The following is a 12,758-nucleotide window of genomic DNA, read 5'->3' on the forward strand; positions in this document are numbered from 1 at the left end:
CATGTATTAAAGATTATATTCTCCCATCAGGCAGATTTTATAAACATTGGTTCAAAGGATAAGTCCAAACAACAAACATTCTAGACCAGGAATGAAATGAATGTGGAAATGGAGGCAAAACTAGCTTCTTCCACAGTGAAAATGGGAAGTCAATTAAACTTCTATTGGACAGAATTTGGATTTCTATAGACTGTTATTTTGTGTTGCTATCGCTTATCTATAATTTACAGAGTTGTAAAATAACTCCCATAGAATCAGAATCAGATAATTCAGAAGGGTGACTTCTATGTAGTTTTCCATCAAAGCACAACTTTTACCCTACAGTGGCAGTAAGAGAAAACTAGTTAATTTTTCAGAGGCCACATCAGATAGGGTCGCAGATACCACACCAGAGTTTGGATTTCTGTTAGTTTTAGTCTTTGAGCAAAAGAAGTTCATGAAGGGTCAAACTGAGAAGTGCTAGGATCTCCTGTCATCAGAGAGGCATGGCCTGGCAAGGAGGTGGACGTTTGACTGGAATAGCTCAAGGATGGATTCAGAGGCTTGATGCAGTAGGTCAGTCAAGAAAGTCTGAGGGCCAGAGCCACGGTAATGGCAAACGGGAGAGTTGCTGACAAACAAAATACAGTCAAGTAGATCTAGTGAAAGTGGATGTGAGGGATGAAGTAGAAAGAAGGTTGTCTCTGATGATTTCTAGGTTTCTGGCTTAAACAATTAGGCGCATGGTGGCGCATCCACCTATGTGAAAGGAGCAAGCTTGTGAGGAGCGATGAGCTGGTTTGCCCATCTGAGTGTGAGGTGCCTGTGGAATATGGAATATCCGGGTGAATATATCAGGAAGACAGTTAGACAGGGGCTTCTAGGAGACATGGTGTGGAGTTACAAGCCACTGACAGTGGCCTTTGCAAGCAGCCAAGGCGCGAAGAGCAGCAGCTGGGAGAATGAGCCCTGAACGGTTCCAGGAAGCTCAGCCTAGTGGAAGGGCCAACGGAGGCCTGTTATGTGATGAGCCCCACTACAGTCCCTCGCAATGCAATCGGGCGCGGCCACTGCCTCCCTCGGAGCTCCGCGAGAGGCCCTCCAAAAAGACGCTGGCACGGAACTCGCGGCTCTCCTGCCCGTTGGATCCCGAAGCACCAGTCGGGACCCCAGACACGAGGCCCCACTTCCGCTTACGCGCCCCACTTCCGCTTCCGGCCCCGGGCTGTGGTGACTGGCGGTGTGGGGTGGGTCAGAGGGCAGTAGGTACCTCCAGGCGGGAGCAGCGTTTGCACCGCGGTGGGTTCCTGCGAGCTGGTGCAGAGGGGCCCCGGCGGGCCGGCCCCGGGGCACATGCGACGACCTCCACCCCTGGGCCCCACGACGGCCTCAGGGCCTGAAGGCAATGTGCGAAACCTGCAGAAGCGGCAGGCGCCAGGGACAGGCGCGGCGGGAGGCTGTGGCCCTGAGGCCGGGGGGCGCCGGGAAAATAAGCAAAAGAGGAGAATGGTGGCCCGGGCCACCCCTGGGAGAGGCGAGGTGGAAAGTGATAAGTCGGTTGCAGCATCAGGGGCTGGAAAGGCCGCAAGGCGTCGGGTGGAGGGGCGCAGGGGCCAGGTGAGCCAGTCAGTCTCGTCAGACCCGCGAGGCCTAGAAGCAGCAAAGGAGGCTGAACTCCCCTTGCAAACGGAAAGACACAGTAAGAAAGCATCCACGATCACTTACCTTTAGCCCTTGTACCTCAGCGTGCTCCATCTTTGTTTTACCACTAGTCTTTAACTTGAACCTGCATGGTTATTTCTGATGCACATAGTTGACCAGGAGATGGGAAAAATGGATTTCCTTAAAAGGGGTGTTCCCTGTTAGGAGTCCTTGGTCAGAATTATGATAGGAGGAATTCCTACTTGTGGTCCATTTTGGCTAGTATAAGATGACAATGTTATAAGGGTTATTCAGTTGCTTTAGAATTTATACAGGTTTATATGTAATTCCTTAACAGAAATTAAGGCTTTCATTTAAAAACAAATGTGTATTTACATACAGCTGTTCAGGGAAATAAAAATGATAGCCTCACAATTTTTAATTTCAATGATAATTGCATTTTCCTCCTCAATATAAAATCTTTTCTGATATATTTTGTTGTTTTGATCAGCCAAGGAAAAAAGAAAAGTTACTGAAGCCTCAAGTGATGATCCACAGCCAGGGCTTGACTTGGTAAGAAAGGAATCATTAACCAGTTCGGAATCTTTCCAAACAGTGGAATGCTTGCAGTCTTTGGGTAAGGAAAGTATAATAGAAGGTATTAAAAGAAGAATTCGAAATAAAAAACTTAAAAGCTTAGAAAACCCACCTCTCAAAATAACCGAAAATGAGGCTACACAAAATATTAAGGTTGAATTCCAAGATGAACTGTACAAGAATACTCCAAAATATTCTTGTAACATCTTGTCACCTGAAGTAGAAAATAATTCCGTTTTAAAATTATGTGATTGCAATTGTTTCCCCCATTCCAAGGGTTGTAATGATGAAAACAACCTGCCATATAAACCTGATGGTGGATGTATGCATGTAGCAGAAAATTTCTCAAAGAAAGAAAACCTTAGGAGTCTTGCAGAGAAGAGTGACACAAATAGTATTCCTCAGCTCTTACAAACAGAAGAAAATGTAATGGGAGTAAATAAGTTACTACCAGAAGAGAGTGATTTATACCAAAGTAAAACCAATGGCTTGCTTTCCTGCCTTCAACATGAAAAAAATAAATATTCAATAGAGGAGAGCAGTGTTGGGCGAAAACCCAGGAAAAGGATGAAGTTGTCTGAAAAAGCAGATGAAACAGTTACTGAGATGAACTTCTCTAGTGAGTATAACAAGTCTGAGTTGATGTTGCAAGAAAATCAAATGATTGCTGATGGTAAAGAAGCAGAGACTAAAAGTCCTTTAAATGTTTTGAGAAAAGTAAGCCATAATACAGTCTCTTTGATGGATCATTTATTAAGTGTCCCAGAAACAGTAGAAAAAGAAACAAGTTCTGAACATCATGTAAATGCTGTGTTTCAGAAAACCATTGAACCACTTTTGAAAGAAGAAACAGAGAATGCTTCAGAGCCGTTAGGATATGAAAGCATGGCATCGAAAGAGGATTTTAAATCGATGAAAAGCTTCATAGGGAAATCACCTAATGAGTACCATATTGAAAGGAGATCTTCACGAGAAGACTTAAGAAGTGCATCTGAAGAATTGAAGTTAAGCTGTCAGAGAACAATACCTATGACTGGTAAAAGAACGTGGCCCTATTATTCATGTGCTAGAATATCTGCCTGGTGTTGGAAAAAGGCTTCCTTGCCAGAATCAAGTTACTTTCTTCCTGGGTCTCAGGAAAGTTGTAGGCAAGTTGATGTCCCTAAACACCAAACAAACCAGACCCACTTAACTGACTCCAAATTATTATTACAAAGTTCCTTAACAGAAACAAACACTGAATCTTCAAGTAAAGAAAAATTAGATTCTAATTCTAATTGTTTGTCTTCAGTTTCTGCAGTAGAACCTACTTTAATGGTTATAAAGGAACCTATAATCAAGGATGATAAAAAGATAAAATCAGAGGAACTGAGCAGAAGTGGGTCAGAGGTAATTTCTAACACTACTGAAGATACTCAATTAACCAGTGAGACTCAAAGCTTAACGGGAAATAAAAAAAAAGCTAGAGGAAATTTAACGAAACTTAATTTGACAGCGACTTCCAAAGATGGTCAGGAAGCAAATAACTCTGCAGGCAAAACTATTCATCGAAAAGCATGCATTGCTCAACAAACATTTATAGTTCCAGACTTGGTTAAAATATTGAACACAGGACGGCTGACTAATTTTAAAATTCCTTTACTTAAGAATAAATCAGAAAAAAGAAAAGAAGTAAATGCCAAGTCATCAGAGAGAGAAGCTTACAGTCCTCTAGAACTTCTGGACAATTTATCTGGAGCAGACGTAAGACAGAACAGGAGTAAAGAAAATGTCTCCATGACGATGTTAGGACCTCAAACTTTGAGCATACGAAATAGTGTAACTCCAGTGCAAGCTAGTTCTGACTCATTCTACAATAAGAAATCCTATAGTATTTCTCCAAGCTTTACAAAGCAAGGTAACAATAGCAAACCATCTAATCACGTCTCTGAACCAGGCAATATTGTTTCTAATAAAGAAGTTGCTTCTCTCACAGTTGAAAACAATGCTTTTTCTTGTGATCCTGGGTATGTAGAGAAAAGTCCTTCCTTCTGCTGTAATGAACAAGAAACATTCCGACCAGTGTCCAGTGAAGTTAGGGGTAGAAAAATAACTAAGAATTTTTCAGAGGTAGGGTTTCCAGATATTCTTAAAGCATATGAAGATGACGTCCTCTTAATTGATGTAATTCAAGATGACCCAGACCTCTTTGGAGTCTCCAATGAAGGGGAGCTCTCATTTACTTCTGAGGTCCCAAAGATAAGCCAGGAGCCCAATGTTGCTGGAGAGCACCAATCAACAGACTCCAAGTACATGGAAACTCCAGTAAAAAAAGAACCAAGTGATGACTTAAGGTATGCATGTTCAAGTATGCCTTTTAGTGCAGATTGTTGGGGGTTAGAAAAGCAGTCTCTTAAGTTTCACTAATGTATTCGGTGATATTGAAGCTCCATTATTTTTTAAGCCAGTTATTTATTAAATGTTATATACCATTATTACTGCTGATACCTGGAAATGTCATTATGCTAAAACTTAGAGTCAAAATAATGAATTATATGTATCTTGGAAGATAGAAAAGATTAGCTGTTCAGAATTTATGGTTCATAGAGTGGCTTTTTTTTTTTTTTTTTTTTACGGAGTCTCGCTCTGTCACCCAGGCTGGAGTGCAGTGGCGCAATCTCGGCTCACTGCAAGCTCTGCCTCCCAGGTTCACGCCATTCTCCTGCCTCAGCCTCCCAAGTAGCTGGGACTACAGGCACCCACCACCACGCCTGGCTAATTTTTTTTTTGTATTTTTAGTAGACACGGGGTTTCACTGTGTTAGCCAGGATGGTCTTGATCTCCTGACCTCATGATCCACCCGCCTCAGCCTCCCAAAGTGCTGGGATTACAGGCGTGAGCCACTGCACCCAGCCCATAGAGTGGCTTTTTAAGCGATGGAGATTGCTTCTTTCAAAAGTTAAGTTTATTTTCAAATGTTCTTTAATTATTATAAATACGCAGATAAACTTTTACTTCAGCCAGGTTACTTATTAAGATCAGTGCTATCTATTTTAATCCATTTTCTGTAGCCTCCTTGTTCGATAAAAAGTTCATTTTTCAGGGGACAGAGACGCCTTGGAAATTTTTATTTGAAGTAATTAGGGCTTGAAAGTAGAGTCAAAAGTTAAACTAATTTTCAGAGATAAACAGCATAAAATTTATTCGTGGTTTTACTTTTAAGGCAATGGTTTTAAATGATGATTTTTTCCCTCAAATAGGACTAGTTTGCCCGATGCAACTTTAAATGGGGCCAAGTAGTAACCTTCATGCTCAGGAACTTAATCTATTCTGTTTGGCCCCAAATTGATTTAATATTATGTCATATTTTACTTAATTTTATAATTCCTGAAGCCGTTATTTATATAATACCTGAATATCATAATATTTTGTGAATAGACTCAAAGAAAAATGAAAACACTTTTCATTAAGATTCAGTGGTACATGACTTAAGTTTCTCTGCCATTTATTTGCAGTTACCTTTGTGGTATCATACTCTTCTTGATGGTCTTATTGTTATAAGAACTTGAAACTTATCACCAAATATAATGCTGTCTATGTGCCAAATGGAGAACCAAGAGTTTTATTGATTTTTTTAACCATGTAATGAGGTAGCCTGGTAATCTGCCTGTTTTGAAGATGGAAAAAAATGAAGACAAATTTGTCACTTGCCCAAGATCACACTCCTAGTAACAGAATCTGGATTTGAACCTAGCCCTGTCTTACTCTAAACCTAGTGATTGTCTTTGTAGTCTGACCTTGGTTTTTGAATCTTCTTGTTACTACCTAACAACTATGTGACCTTTTAGGCAAATTATTTCATCTTTCTGTAAAAAGGGAAAGTACTTGCCTCAGGGTTGTGAGGATTAAATTAAATAATGAATAGAAAAGGTTTGGGCATTTTTAACTGTTATACCATACTTCCTTGGAGGAATACAAAGGAAAATCAGAGTAAATTCTGCATTCAAGAGCAAACTTCTCTGTTGAGTGACAAGATGTTGACAGTGAGCTAAGCCAAATTTAGAAAGAGATAAATGTTGTGAATTAAAGTGTAGGACCTTTGTTCTTTATTCTTTTTTTAAAGAATAATGGCTGATTTTAAAACATGATACATGTTCATTAAAGTAAAAAGCGGTGTTGGGGGGGAAATTCCACCACCCAAATAACAAATTAATTGCTATTTGTATGCATCATTTCAGACATTTATCTATACATATAAGTGGATATAATAATTAGAAAAATTGGATCATGCCATTTTTTAGTAAAAATGCTAAAGAAAATTTCATTTACACTTAACCAGAAGAGGCAGAGAAATCAAAGTGGAATGAAATGGATTGCTGAATTAATGTATTTCTTTACCACAAGAAATTAGTTTCTTGAAGTTCTCTCTCAAGTTAATAAGGAAACTTGTCTAAAAGTTTGAGTTTTAGCTTCACTTATAAAAATTGTTTTCCAACTTTAGACAGCAGTGTTTGCTTTCTTAATATGAAAGACGAACATATTTCTACACACTTTTTCTCCTAATATTGCCTACCCCACATTTTTGTTTAAAGTTTATTTTATATTACTAAGCCTTGTGCCATGTACATTCCTTCAATAACCTGAACTCCAATGTTTCTCATTATTAGTACTCTATTTAAATTGGTTCAGTCCCTACCACCAGTCCTATTTACTTTCCTCTAATCTTGACTATTTTTGTTATTTTTTTGAGAGGGAGTCTTGCTCTGTCGCCCAGGCTGGAGTGCAGTGGCGGATCTCGGCTCACTGCAACCTATGCCTCCCAGGTTCAAGCAATTCTCCTGCCCTGGCCTTCTGAGTAGCAGGGATTACAGGCACATGCCACCACTCCTGGCTAATTTTTTTTTGTACTTTTAGTAGACGGGGTTTCACCATGTTGGCCAGGCTGGTCTCCAACTCCTGACGTCAAGTGATCTGCCTGCCTTGGCCTCCCAAAGTGCTGGGATTACAGGCATGAGCCACCGTGCCTGGCCTAATCTTGACTATTTTGATTCATCGCTTAGTTGGCTAGATTTCAGAGCAAAGAAATTTTTAAAGAGTTCACGATTACTGTGTTCCCTAAAATCTTGGGTGCATGAGAATTATTTGTCTAAGAGCAGGTTGTCTGTGTGTAAAATTCTTAGTTTACATATTTCCCCCTCACAATTATATAGACATTGCTCTCCTGCTTTCTGACATTATGTGTTGTAGTAAAAAACTTTGAGGCCAAACTAATACTCCCACTGCTCCACTTTAAGCTGCCTTTATTTTTTCTTCTTGTTTTCCACCTTGGGAATGGTAATTATATATCACTTTTTCCTGAGACAATGTTAGCCATTTTGGTGTGCAGTATCAAGTGTTTATTTCAGATAGCTTTTTTGTTACTATCTTTGAACTTCATTTTTCTTCACTTCAAAAGCACCAGTTGTACTTTTATTGGCTCTTCTTTGCCTTTTATCTACTTCTAAAGTTTCTGTTTTTAAACAAACTTAAACATTTTCTTAGTATTATTTTAATATTTTTATATTTGTTCTGCACTGGAAATACTAGTTTTGTAGTCATCCACAGTGCTAGGATAAACCTTAACAGGGAAAAATGAAGACCTGATAATCAGAGAATCTATCAGTAGTTGCACAGAAACTTGTTAATGGTTCTAGAACTAAATGAAGCTTAAAATATAATTTGAAATTTCAGCTATGTCCCTTTTACCAGTCAGTTACTAGTTCTTATGCTCCATTTTCTCCCTTCTAAGACACTGAGAGGCTGAAGCCTGCTGGAATGAGTTTTTATTTTACAGGAATAAAAGTAGAAGATGAAAGGGTGAGGCCCATATATTGTCAGAAACTCTGGACTGCCCCTTTTGGTAAAACAAGTAGACAAACTTGAGCTGACTTAATCACTGGGGAAAGTATTCTCAGACCAGATTGGGGAGAATTTGGAAGGTGTCTAAGTCATGATAGAATGCTTATTTGTTTTTAGTCTCCACAGTGGGGAAAGTCCATATTAAAATCTAAAACATTAGAAGCATACTAGAGCTCATTCACTAAAACTTGAACTGATGTGCTTGGAAATGTGTAATGGCTGAAACTGGTAAAACGTTTGAAATAGCCTGTATCATTGGAAATGATCTGAGGATGTCCATAATAGTCAGTGCTGGACAGTTAATCTGTACTAGAACATAGGATTATTATATGCTAAAATATCAGTTGAATGATACCATACAGTGGATTGTTGAGATTTTAAGAGTCTGCCAAAAATTCAGGGGAATTACTATATAGTTGGGGGGAAGGGGGAGGAGTGGGGGACTAATGTGTTTTAAACAAAAGTATATAAACTGAAGTACTAAGAGTAGTAGGAGTTTAGAAAAGAGAAGAATGAAAGAAATCTTGGAAAAGCAAAAATTTGTATTGATCCTTGAAGTTTGGATTTTAGATTAACAAAGAAGAAGGAAAGAAGTTTGGTCGGGAAGGAGAAATAATGAGGAATATGTGGGCAGAAAGGTAAAAGTACATATAAACATGATTGTGTACAGAAGGTTAAAGGTTTTCATGACTCCATCAGGCAGAGGTAGAATCCCTTATGCATTCCCATAGCACCTTATGCTACCTCAGTAGTGGCACTGATTTCTTGGTGGAATAATTTAATCTCTCACTTGCTAAACTGTTGGATTTCTTAAGGGTAAGAAATATTTACCTTCATTTGCAAGTCCAGTCCCTCATATATTGAGATGGGAAAGAGAATTAAGGTTTTAATTCCTGTTTGAGAATATCGCAGGCCATTTCTGAAGCACTTGAATTAGATTACATGTAAATGGAGACAGTGAATCCTTTCTTTCTTAAGCAAGTAGACATTGAACAATAGTGGGAAATAAGATTTTATAAGTAGGGTGATGCTAGATTAAGGAGGTTGGAAAGTTAGGCACAAAAATTTGAATTCAGTATGGAATTGATGTTGGTGATCAGTGGGGATCAGTTATTTACCACCTTCACAACTTGGTCTCAAATCCACAGGCAGCCATTGTAGATTCTGGAGCCAGTAAATAATAACTTCTGAGGGATAAATATCTGATATCAATCCACAGAAAATAAAAGCCTACCACTTTTGCCCAGGCATTTGAGTCTCATTAGACCCATGCATAGACTGGATCTATGCTGGGCAAATTATATCCTGTCTCAAGTAACTTACTTTCTCAGAGTCTGACTTAATCCCAGTTTGTTCCCCAAGAGAGGACTTCTAGAGTAGAGTAGTCTTATTACCAATTTTACCATGAAATGACAAAAAAAAAAAAACAGGTTTCCACCAAAAATAAAGATCATTTTTTCTCTCCCTTATATATTGAGATTCATTGTCTTTTAAGAAACTTACTTTTCTTTATTGTCCCATTCCGCTGAGAATCTAATGTGCTCTAACTTTACTGCAAATTTTTATTAAATTTGTATAAAAATTATTAAATTTTTATTAAATTTTAATCATAAGAACTGATATTTAATGTCTACCCTGTGCTAGATACATTACTTATTTTATTTAGTGAAAAAATTCTGAGGTTGAAACTCTATTTTTATACTTAAATCAAAATGATTAACTTTCTAAAGGACCCAGCTTGCAAGTATCAGAGCTGACATCTGAACTCAAGGCAACCTGCTCCAAAGTCTGTCCCTGCTCTGCAAAACAGCACACTGGAAGAGCGGCATTTTGGTTCTTCCTATATATTTAATTCAATTACTCTGCAAACTACCGCAGAACATTATTTCACTTTAGGTCCCTTTCTTCTCATCTCTGCTTCCTCTTTAAAGTAGCAAGTGGGGACTATGAAGAAACATTATTCTGATTTTTTTTCTTTTCTCTTTCAGGCCACGTAAACTAGTCTTTGTCTTTGCTAGAATAAACAGTATTGTACGTGATTGAACATTTGTAATATCAGGAGACCTAACAGTATAGTGTGGCATCAGGCTAGGGAACCCCTGCCTTGATGAATTGGATACCATAATATTTCTCTGCCTAGGGCCACTACTACTTGCATAATAATTGCCCCAGTAAATTTGTAGCAGTCCTATCCAGAAACAGAATATGGGTATTTGTAAATAAATGAATACTGACCACAATTAGCATCTCAAAAGGAGGCAGTGACAGTCTGAATTTTTTTCTCTTTTTTTTTTTTCTTTGAGAGAGAAAGGGTCTTGCTTTGTTGCCCAGGCTGGAGTGCAGTGATGCCATCATGGCTCACTGCAGCCTCTACCTACCAGGCTCAAACGATGCTCACACCTCAGCCTTCCAAGTAGCAGGGGCTACAGGTGCATGCCACCACACCTGGCTAATGTTTTTCTCTTTTTGTAGAGACTGAATCTCACTGTGTTGCCCAACCTGGTCTTGAATTCCTGGACTCAAGCAATCCTCCCACATCAGCCTCCCAAATTGTGGGGATTATAGGTGTGAGCCACTATGCTAAGCCCTAAACTTTTTCCTTGGGCAATAGTTTTCAAACATTTTCTGATAGTAATTATTCTAAAGCAATCATCTTCCAGCTATTTTGCCAATTACCCACAATAAAGATCTGTTTTATATTACAATCTGGTACATATTTATAAAGATAGGAAATTATAGGTTTACGAAAACAATTATTTTCCTTACTACAACAGATATAGTCTCATATTTCATATTCAATTTCATTTAAAAATTTCTTGGTTGGGACCCACTAAATAGATTTCATTATCCACATGAAAAGTGCTCTGGTAGAGAATAAGCTTGAGGTAATCTGTATGGCTCTTCAGATTTGGCTTAAACCTGTCTTACTCTCTCCTCTCCTTTTTACTCAGATCTTCTCTTTGCTTATCTGTGTTTCTGTAGCCTCATCCAAATCTCTTTTATCTCCTTTCGTTGTTCTTCCCTTCATTTTTCCCTTTTCTATTTCACCAATTCAGAACTGTGACTACACTCCACCAATGCAAAACTGTAAAATATTTGTATAAGTTACAATTTTTCTCACTTTATGATTTTTTTTCACCCAGGTGAATTTAACTTTTTGTCTCTCAAATTCCAAACAAAAATAAACTGTTTCTTACAAGAGTTTGCATGTGTAATTTTACCTTCCTTGTAAGTTACTATTTTCATAGTAAAAAGTTTCCCATACCTATATAAATTATACTAGCAGTATTATAAATACTATCTTAATACTTGGAAATTAAGCTAATATACTTGTTGTACCTATTTATGAATGGAACTTTCGGGATAATTAGAGGCCACAGAAGCATCCCTCAGTTCTCTATTGAGTCACTTAGTTCTGTTCATGTTATTACCTCAATATCTCTCATGGCTGTTCCTTCCTCTAAATTCTATGTTCTTATTTTTCTCCTAAATTGTTGTAATGAGCTCCTGGTTAATCTTCCTAAACTCTCTTAATATATCTTTTGTCATAGTGATATTCGAAATAGAAATTGATCTGCCAGTAACCGTTGAGAGTGTTTCACTGGCTTTCATCCACGTGGGGGTAGTCTAAATTGCTTGGCATGGCTTTTTAAGGCTCTTTAGTGGATCTGTATCCATTTCCTGTTTGGCAACTATGGTATTGGAGGGAGGAAAGTGGGGTGAAAGGCTAATAATGAAAGATAAACATAGCAAGCAGCTCACTGTTTCTACAATGCACCATGTACTTTAGGCCTTTTGCATATGTTTATCTGAAAGTCCCTTTCTTTGCATTCAGTTATCCTTCAATCACATCTGAGATATTATTCCAGGGATTTGTTCCAGTAGTTCTCTTGGCACATATCTCAGTATATTATGTCTGCTTGTATGTGAGCCCCACCTTGTACTGTAATTGCTAGAAAGGAGGGAGGCATCTTCATTTGGGTCTCCTTAGCTTGGAATATGTTAGGTGCTGCATGTGTGGAGAACAACTAGACATATATAAGCCTTGTCCTCACAGTGCTTTTAGGGAGGCAAATAAGCATGTACCATAAAATGATAGGAGAAGTGCAAGATGTTAAACGCCTCCTGGTGAAAGTGGCATTTAAAATGATCACTAAAGGATAAGTAGGAATTAGCTAATTGTTGAGGAAAATTGAGACACCAAAATAAAGTCTCATGGCTTGGTGTCCAAATGGCAAGAAACGAAGCTACAGAATGTGCAAAAGCTGTCATGAAGGGCTGTGAGAGTAAAATGACCATAGAATTTACCTTCTGGATTGCAAAGCTTTTGAAAAGGACATGAGGAGCTGTTAATAATATGCCAGGACAACAGGCGTAAGCAGACCTTCCTAGGCAAACTAGAATTTATGGTGAGTGTGAAGTTTATGCTAAGCATATAGGAATTCATGGAAAGACTTTTAAATAAGAGAGATAATTTGATCACATTTACTTTAAAAAATCATTATAGCTCTGGTGTGGAGGATAAACTGGCAGGGAGCTATTGTAATAAGCCGAAAGAACGTGGTGACTTTACACAGAAGTGGGAGTGAATTTGAGGGAGGTTTAAGAAGTGAATATTGGTTCATCAGATGGGGGTGAGGCAGAGGGAGGTGTTAAGGTTGATA

At 38.5% G+C, this 12,758-nt stretch overlaps 1 protein-coding gene across 2 annotated transcripts in view; it reads left to right on the plus strand.

The window, feature by feature from the left end:
- Positions 1-1,164: 1,164 nt before the first annotated feature.
- TOPAZ1 (testis and ovary specific TOPAZ 1) overlaps positions 1,165-12,758 on the plus strand; it is a 90,815-nt gene continuing 79,221 nt past the window's right edge. The window contains exons 1-3 of one of the 2 annotated variants that reach the window (XM_054680614.2): positions 1,193-1,678; positions 2,132-2,193; positions 3,037-4,550. In XM_054680614.2, coding sequence (XP_054536589.1) covers positions 1,333-1,678; positions 2,132-2,193; positions 3,037-4,550 — 1,922 coding nt within the window. In that variant the 5' untranslated portion in view covers positions 1,193-1,332. Of the gene's footprint in view, positions 1,679-2,131; positions 4,551-12,758 lie in introns of both variants that reach the window. The other variant, XM_526186.5, reaches the window with a different exon arrangement.

Source organism: Pan troglodytes, chromosome 2 (assembly GCF_028858775.2).
Source record: "Pan troglodytes isolate AG18354 chromosome 2, NHGRI_mPanTro3-v2.0_pri, whole genome shotgun sequence".
Lineage (NCBI taxonomy): Eukaryota > Metazoa > Chordata > Mammalia > Primates > Hominidae > Pan > Pan troglodytes.